This window comes from Meleagris gallopavo, chromosome 6 (assembly GCF_905368555.1).
Source record: "Meleagris gallopavo chromosome 6, MGAL_WU_HG_1.1, whole genome shotgun sequence".
NCBI classification, from domain to species: Eukaryota; Metazoa; Chordata; class Aves; order Galliformes; family Phasianidae; genus Meleagris; species Meleagris gallopavo.
This window is the reverse complement of record NC_139409.1, coordinates 22,281,678-22,290,757: the sequence shown is the minus strand read 5'-3', so window position 1 is coordinate 22,290,757 and position 9,080 is coordinate 22,281,678. Positions and strand designations below refer to the sequence as shown.

The 9,080-nt window shown below is 42.1% G+C and overlaps 1 protein-coding gene across 6 annotated transcripts in view; it reads right to left on the bottom strand.

Annotated features, from left to right (window-relative positions):
* Nucleotides 1–88: 88 nt before the first annotated feature.
* AKAP9 (A-kinase anchoring protein 9) overlaps nt 89–9,080 on the bottom strand; it is a 101,895-nt gene continuing 92,903 nt past the window's right edge. For all 6 annotated transcript variants that reach the window (XM_085227416.1, XM_085227414.1, XM_085227415.1 and 3 more), the window contains 9 exons: nt 7,363–7,571; nt 6,392–6,500; nt 5,340–5,525; nt 4,557–4,757; nt 3,926–4,158; nt 3,235–3,320; nt 2,491–2,611; nt 1,288–1,427; nt 89–655 (listed from right to left, as the gene is read on the bottom strand). In XM_085227416.1, the coding sequence (XP_085083542.1) occupies nt 612–655; nt 1,288–1,427; nt 2,491–2,611; nt 3,235–3,320; nt 3,926–4,158; nt 4,557–4,757; nt 5,340–5,525; nt 6,392–6,500; nt 7,363–7,571 (1,329 nt within the window). In that variant the 3' untranslated portion in view covers nt 89–611. The remainder of the gene's footprint in view (nt 656–1,287; nt 1,428–2,490; nt 2,612–3,234; nt 3,321–3,925; nt 4,159–4,556; nt 4,758–5,339; nt 5,526–6,391; nt 6,501–7,362; nt 7,572–9,080) is intronic.

The following is a 9,080-nucleotide window of genomic DNA, read 5'->3' as shown; positions in this document are numbered from 1 at the left end:
CAGGAGGAACATGCCTAGGAGTGAGGTTTTCAACCTAAATAAGGGAATGATTCTTCAATTTTAAGAACTTTCCAAGAGTAGAACACAGTTAAAAGCATGAAGTCATCTTTATTTCAGTATTTTGACAAAATACCCATAAAATTCAAAACTTCTACCATTACAAAAATAGGTCTCTACAAGTGCTATTCTGTCTGCACTGCCAGTAGCAAATATGAGGAGAGTTGTGTAACTTCAGTAGCCTTGCCAGAAAAAGTGCAAGTGAACTTCTCTGAACGGAGCTCAATTTAATTAATACACAAGTTTCATCTTTGCACCCCCTTGATAAATACACACTTCATAAGTTAATCATTTAAATTAGCATTCCACAAATATACATGTAATTTAATGATTTTTTTTTTTTTTTTGCATGAACACAAAGTGCCTATATACATAGTTCTCCCATAATCCCAGTCTGCATGGGTGTGCCAGGATGGAACTGTATAGGATCGTACAGCCGTGTTCGTATTGGTCCCACCAGATACACATTATATAAAGCACAGAAAGAGCACGGGTTTACAGAAGGCAATCAATCCATTGACATCACTGCCAGCGATGGAGGTGGGCAGAGGGTATTATCTTCTCATAGCAGAGTGCAGCTGCGTGTATGAGGTGGACGCTGTAAGACGGAAAGATTTTAATCAGAGCACGTGGAATAAGGAGCTGAGGGCTCATAAACAGCATCACTCTGATGAATGAGAAAGGTTTTATGCAGGAAATCATTTAAGAACTAATCTTCAAAGGACAGATTTTATGCTGAAATAAGACTTTAACACAGTAACTTCTATAACTCAGCTCCACCCCGTGTTTGATAAACTGTCAGCCACTGAGCTGACAATCTTCTTGATGTATTCCCTTTATAGAAAAAAAAGTTATCATCTACGGGACAAAAAGGCTGTCACTTCTATAACCCTAGTGATAGAAATGAATTTCTCTTGCACCCCAACTCTCCAATCCTTAGAGTATGCTTTTCCCCACCTCACTTAACCTCTTAGAAAGAGGCACAGAATCCTTATCACACGTTTACGAGACTGGTGAAAATTAACGTGGCACCAATAAACTCCAAATCTGTTACTGAAGCACACCTCTGCAGGCCTCCCTTCAAAGAACTGGACCATTTTCTTTTCAGTGGGTTTGCTGCAGTACAGAATAACCTCCTGTTTAAGGCTGAAAGTGTCCCAAACCAGATGTCTGTACACATCTCAGAGCCAGCACGTGCCTTCTGGCTTGGAACTGTGCCCCAACCCATACCTGACTGCACGCTTCCGAGCCGCCTTTGCAGTGCCTCCAGGCGGTGGATGTAATCTGTTAAAGCTCTTTCTGGATCATAGTTCTGCAGCTGAGAACACGCGAAAGAGACTGGATTCAAGTCAGCCTGCATACTGTGGAACCTAGGGGCAGAAGAACACAGATGCTTTTCAAAACCAAAATGTCAAATCAAAAAGAATCAGCAGACATAGTAGGGCACTGTAAGCAGAGAGACCTGACAGGGTGCGTGTCTGCTGCCCTACCCACACAGCAGTCAGAACACCACGCCCACTGAAGTTCCCTGCCACTTATTGCCCCAGCCATCATAGAATCATTTGAGTAGGAAAGGACCTTTAAAGGCCATCTGGTCCAACTCCACTGCAATGAGCAGGGAAACCTGCAGCTGCATCGGGTGCTCGGAGCCCCATCCAGCCTGACTTGTCTCCAAGGATGGGGCATCTACCACCTCTCTGGGCAACCTGTTCCAGTGCCTCACCGCCATTACTGTAAAACACTCATTTCTTATATTTTCCCTGGTCCTATCACAACACAGTGCCTCCCCCAGAAGAACCTCCTTGGCCAACTGCATTTTCATTCTACTGCACCTGATCTGTTCCTGCATTTCTCTGGGAACAAGACTACAAATTGCCACTGAGACTGCAGCAGAAAATCTACTATGGCTTCTATTAAGAAGCTTCTGCAAACAAGGACACAGCCATCTGTATGGGATTCTGGCTTTCTTCAGTACTTTCTGTAAGTTAAAGTCAAAAGTGGCTAAAATAGATTAAATATCCGTTTTATGTAAAGCATTATGATTGCCACAAACTAAGGTTACAGATGTGGAGGTGATTCATATAAAAATAGAGATCCCAAATGACTTGAACCCAATCTGTGGGAAAACTCAAAGCCTGCAGCTGAGGTTGGCTTCCCAAAGCCAAAGCTGTGCAGGTCACTTTCACCCAGTGAACAAACATTCTACCAAGAACACAGCAGCAATCAGACAGCAACGTCTGCAAGCATTGGCCTTAATCAGGCAATGAGTAGGTGCACATCAAAGTTCTGAGATGCACTTGGTTATGTTTCCTTATGGAAAAAAATGTTAAAAGACTTCTGGCATCAAAGATTATGAACCTCATCAGTAAACGCTGACATGTTTGTGCAGTTGAATGCTGTTCTGACAGAATCATTGTCTGAAACAGAACTCACTTTTGTTGAAAGTTTATAGGAGATCTGGGAGACTCCATATCTGATCGGGATCTATAGGAATGCCTTTGTTCTCCATAGAGATCCATGCCACTGGAGAACGAGTCAGGCCGCAATTCATTACCTAAAAGTAGAAAAGCCAATGTCTTGAAAACTAAAAACAAACAAAGATGTAACACCATATGCACATTACTGGGAATTTAAAGTGCAAGTTTTCTGTCTCCATTTTGCAAAAATGGGGTTTAGCAAGAAGCAGGTTTTTTGTTGTCAATTAAAAACAAGTGTAGTTAATTAAAAAGCAAAAGCAACAGTTTGCTGCTGGTCTAGAGCTTGAAAAGGGCACTGCAGTGTAGACACAGGACAGCCACTCCACACATCTCAGATTCTTCTGCCTGCCCCTGCCCTTGGTGTTCCCTCTCAGAATGCAGGCCTCAAGAGAAACCCTCAGGTGCTCGTAGCTCTGGTCTTACAAACACACACTGTTTGGGAAGTTGTCGGATTTTGTTTATAATCCCACCCACAAGAGTCCAAAAAAAAAGACTGAAGAGACAGCAAATGGATCAGTGGTCATGTCAGCTGTTGAAACTGCCAGAAGCCTGAGAAACAAGTAAATCCAAGCAACTATGGCAAAAAGAAGGGGGCACAGCAGCCCAGTTGTACAAGACAATGCAAATCAAAGCCACCTACATTAAGCAGCAGTGTGACTTGAGAATAACATTTTTCAGTCATTACTGGGCTGCAGTTTACCTGTGTTCTGGCTAAAGACATCCCTATTGAGGCTTAAGATACCAGAACCCGTAACTCTGTGCCATCGACGAACCAGGAACTTCATTCTGGAATTGAAAAACAAAATAACCACAAACCTAAACTTCAGGCTAAAGGAAGTAGTCATTTAAGCACATACTCTGCTTTTTATATTCTAGAAGGTGTAAGAACTTCTTGAAAGCCAAATAAAATTAATGGGTGGGAATTGAAAACGTAACGATTAAGTAGAAAACTTCCTTACACACGTCCCTAGAGCCTCTGCAAACTCTCTCTGCTGTCAAATCATAGAATCATAGAATGTCCTGGGTTGAAAAGGACCACAATGATCATCTAGTTTCAATCCCCCTGCTAAGTGCATGGTCGCCAAAAACCAGACCAGGCTGCCCAGAGCCACATCCAGCCTGGATGCTTTCAGTTTATTCTTTGCTATTGCAGCGATTCCAGAGGTGCTGCATAAGTCAGAACAGACAGCAAATGGCTCATGCACCTGAAGAGCAGGGCATCAGCATGTTAAAACGGCAGTAAATATACTTTTTGCCCTGTTACATTCCCCAGATTGTAACAGCAGAGTATTATGAGTAAAAGCCCCACTTACAATAGGTATGTAAATGAATGTGAGGCACTACAGATTCAGTGCACGAATCTGTCTGAAACTGAAATTCCTCCAGCTTACCTTGAAATTGCAATGGACACTCTGACTGCAGAGCGAAATCTTGTAAAACCCTTTGAATGATGTGTGATGATCTCAAGGTCTGTGTAAGAGGGCTGCCCACCCATCCGTGCAATGAGGGCCAGCGTGGCTTCTTCACACTCCTGGAATCCACCCAGTAACAGCAGCAAGTATTTCTTCTGATAAATGAGAGCTTTCCGGAAGCTTTCAGCTCGGAGGTATTTGCCATAAATTCTCTACAAGATGGAAAAGAGAAGAAGCAGCATAAGCTCCAGGAATGATTACAATCATAACTTTTGACATGACAACTCCTCTAGCGTTGCTGTGATTATTCATTTCTTGCTGTTACAGAGAAGCCGGTGCTACAGCTCACACCTGGTGAATGCAGTGTCATAATCCTAGGACTACCTGAGCAGCAAGAAATGGAGTACACACAAAAGGACAATGCAGTGCTCACTTGTCATTCTTGGTAATAACAACTGACAGAGTTACGTATGCAAGGATGAGAATTTAAAATCCAAATTTAGCATCTGTTAGAAAAAGCACAGCTAACTCAGAAAAAAACAGGCCCAAATGATTGTGACAACAAAACAAACCAGTCACAGTTATTAGGCAGGCAATAAAGTCTTCCTACCCTTAAGATAACATTTTCAGAATCTGATCCCAGCTCTCTGAGGAAAGCTTCACTCCGGAGTTCTGCTCTCAGCTTGGACAGCTCTGCATCTGCTTGTTTCAAAGATTTCTGCAGTGACAGCTTTTCTCTGTTCCAGTTTTCCTTCTCAGAGGCAACCAGCGTATCGATGTTAACTCCAAGGTCTGACGAGTGTTTAGAAGACTGGAGGAGAAGAAACTGTATTTGAACCACGCGGTTTGGAAAAGCTTGGGCTGTGTCATTCTAGTCATTGGTTTGGTGGAGAGCTCATAGAAGTACTGATTAAAATAACCAAACATTTTCCCACAGAAAGGATCTGAGGTACCCTGGCACACTAACACCTGCAATGCACTGAGTTTGTAGCCTGTCCAACATCCTAGAAAAATACAGCCAAACCAAACAAATCCCCTGCAATGGACCGAATTAGCTCAGTGATGTTGAAGCTATCTGGATCTATTTACTGCCCAGTTGGGTGATGAGATGCAGATTAAAAAGAGAAGCACAAGGAATTCTTAAAAAAAACCAAACGCAAATACACAAAGGTGGTTAACATGAAAAACTTTACAGTTAACGGTACGTCAGGATGTCTTGACGATAGGACAAGAATAACTCACATCCATTTACTTTGTAGGAAGAAAGCTAAGAAAGACAGATAGCTCAAACACTCTCATTTAGGTGTCGAGCACAAAGAGCATTGGTTGTTTCACAGCACAATGCTTTTATGCCTACACATACTTCACGAGAGCTGTGCCATTGAAGACCTACGTGTTCTCCAGAAGTGCGTCTGTGCTGATATCTCCTCAGTTCTTCCTCCAGCTTCATTACAGCGTTCCTCAAATTATTCTTCTCCTCACTGAGCCTGCTGACAAAGCCGGTGAGTTGGGCATTCTGCCGTAGCAGCCGCTCTGTCAGGGAGCTGGAGGGGGTCCCAGGTGGCAGCGCCAACTTCAGCTGCAAGGAAAACAGAAAACCAAACCGTGTGTGCTCCACCTGAGTTGCCAACTTAACAATATAACTTCGGTTTACAGAAAAAATATTTTTATGGACAATGACAATAACTTTGTCATAACTTATATAAAGAAAACAAAGTGCACATGTAACCTATAGGCCAACGTAGCTTTTTCTATGCTTATCCTGTATTAGCAGCAGAATACTTTATGAAAGCTCAATTATTCAAACTGCAACAGCGTGCAGAGTCTCTTTTACTATGCTTAAGATTTATCTAACTAGGAGGAAAGAAAAGCCCAAAAATTTTCACAAGTCACGTAGAAAACACTTGCTTACAATGCAAGTAATATCTAGTCAGGTTCAGTTAAAATCACATACTGCTGAAGTCTTTGTAACAGATTACACGACTCATTCCATTTCAGGTTTTATATACACTACTCAATTTCCTTTGGTAAATACAGAGCAGTTGCAGTAAGTATCTTGTATCAACACAATAAAGTGAATATTAAATGTTGATTTTAATGTAGGGAAATACTAAGCAGTTTCCTCAGTTACGGAAACTGCTGGAAAGAAAATATATTTTTCTCAACAAAAAGGTGTGAAAAGCAATATTTAGTAATTATTACAAAAAAGTTTCATGTTAAAAGTTTAAGATTCAGCTTTAAGATAATTCGAATTAAAAAAAATAAATAAATAAAGGCAGGAGAAGTGATTTACACTTCACCAGTTCCTAAGCAGCACTCCGTGGGAGAGACCTTCCTCTATGAAGTACAGAGCTGCATAAGCACAGCTTCAGCAACTCTGTGCTGCTTTCTGCTCACATGTCACTGTCCAACTCTCCCACCAAAGTTATGACATTGCATTCTCACCTCTTCCAGACAGGACACTCCAGGAAGTTTTTGTAGCTCTGAGATAACTTCTTCAATAGCATTTTGTATTGCGATGAAGTCCTGATCATCTGCTGTTTCAAATTGCAACCTGAAATGACATGACAGTTTCAGTACCACAATGTCAGACCAACAGAGCAATGCCTTCACAGCAAACACATGGTGGGCCTTCAGCAAACCACATCAACGCAGTTACTGGGGATATACCCACATATTCAAAGGCATTCAGTCACTCTTAGATATATAAATTAAATTGGCTCAAATTCATAATGAATTTGCATTGAACAGTTTCTATGGATTTTGAATAAAGGTTATTCTATATGAAGAGCATTTAAAAATATCTTCTGCTTCCCACTGATTTGTGTGGGGAAAAGAAAAAAAAAAAAAAAAGAACTGTGGGGTATTTTTGAGATCCAATGCATTTCGTTTGGCTCAAATGTTTTGGAATAAATGTTTTAATATTAAATCACCATCACAGTGAAATAAAAAAGATTCAAACCTCCGACACTACTTTTTTTCCTTAAGGAGACAGTAACTCGAGATAGTAGGAATCAAGATACATTTCACTGGACTAGAAAATACTGATTTTTTGGGGGGGAGACCATGAGGCATTGCTGTAGCAGTAACCTCTATACTCTTCCCCTTCCACAGTGAATTTTTTAATTACTGAACTGTTATAAAAGGATCTTCCATGTACACCAATCTCAATTCATCAGTTTGCAAAGAAAATGATTTTGCTGTAACTTACAAAGGACCACATCAGACAGGAAAAAGCACAGCGATGGACACTCTGTGATCCTGTTTAACAGCACATCTCAAGCAAATAGAAGCATACACTATGAACATAGAGCAACACAAAAACTAGGCTACAGCATGTAAATTACGATTAAAACCTAATATATTAGCTCATGGCTTGCTATTAACCACAATCAGCAGCTGAAGACTGGTCTAACCTGCTAGCAGCCTTCTGAGCCAATTGCTTTAGCTTTGGAGATGCACTTTGCAGCTTTTGTCTGACAGCCTCCAGAATTCCAGTAGCTGCAGAGAGGTCTCCTGCTCCTCCTGTCAACGTGGGGTACGTTGATTCATTCGTCTCAGCTCCTTCCATTTTTTGCTGGAGAACCCAATTCCTTGTTCTTTCATTGGGTGTATCCCACGTAGTCTGTACATAAATATATGCTCATGTAAATACATTTCAAATACAATGCTTTTAAATAGAAGCATTTAATTCTGAAATACACTCAAAAATTATAGATCATAATTCTGATAGAGAAAGGAGTGCACTGTGACTGCACTACTGCTGTAGTGTACCACTCCAACTACCACATCTGAATGGTATCATGGAATCACTGAATGGCCTGGGTTGAAAAGGACCACAATGACCATCAAGTTTCAACCCCCCTGCTACGTGCAGGGTTGCCAACCAGCAGACCAGGCTGCCCAGAGCCACATCCAGCCTGGCCTTGAATGTCTCCAGGGATGGGGCATCCACAACCTCCTTGGGCAACTTGTTCCAGTGCGTCACCACCCTCCGAGTGAAAAACTTCCTCCTAAGATCTAACCTAAACTTCCTCTGTCTCACTTTAAAATCATTCCCCCTTGTCTTATCACTATCCACCCTTGTAAACAGCCGTTCCCCCTCCTGTTTATACGCTCCCTTCAAGTATCAGAAGACCACAACGAGGTCTCCCCAGAGCCTTTTCTTCTCCAAGCTAAACAAGCCCGGTTCCCTCAACCTTTCCTCATAGGAGAGGTGCTCCAGCCCTCTGATTGTCTTAGTGGCCCTCCTCTGGATGTGCTCCAAGAGCTCCACGTCCTTCCTGTACTGGGGGCCCCAGGGCTGGACGCAGTACTGCAGATGGGCCTCACAAGAGCTGAGTAGAGGGGGACAATCACCTCCCTCTCCCTGCTGCCACTCCTCTTCTAATGCAGCCCAGGATACAGTTGACTTACTGGCTGCAAGCACACACTGCTGGCTCATGTCCACCTTCTCATCTACCAAATGGTGTATCAGGTGACGCATTTCTTGATTCAGATCTAGCTGTCACAAATCTAAAACGAATTCAGCTGATCAGAAGCCACTAGCCTTTCTGGTTTTAATGCCATCAGCTCCTTTACCAACTGTGCCTGCTTCTGAGACCAATTCAGAGTCAGAGATATGGGATTGGAAATGCCCACGGTCATGGTCTCTGGATATTTGATGACAGTGAGGTGCTAATGAGGGGAAAAAATATGCAGGGTATTGTAAATGTCACAGGAAGCAGTAGGAGATTCTTTATTTGAAACCCGTGGCAGATCCTGGACAGCAAATCGTGCTCATGGGCAACTGCAACCTGATCAAAGGGAAAACTGTTCCTTGATCACAGTGCTCACAGTTATCTCTGATCAGGTGCTATCAGCTACTGCAAACTATTGGTAATTGCCAATGCTTCAGAAGATTAAAAATAGTAGCCAAATTTGATGAAGACAGAAGTGTCCTTCCTGGCTCCACAGAGAAAGCAATGATTCTGGGATGGGCAAAAAACATGGATAGCAGAGAGGCAAGTCTCCTGTCAACAGCCTCCTTTCAGACTATCCACATAGCACTCGCTGATCATCACTTATATCTTACAGGAAAGTTTCTAAAGTTTTAAAAGTCATTTAAAAACCATTACAGAACTGCCCAAACCTT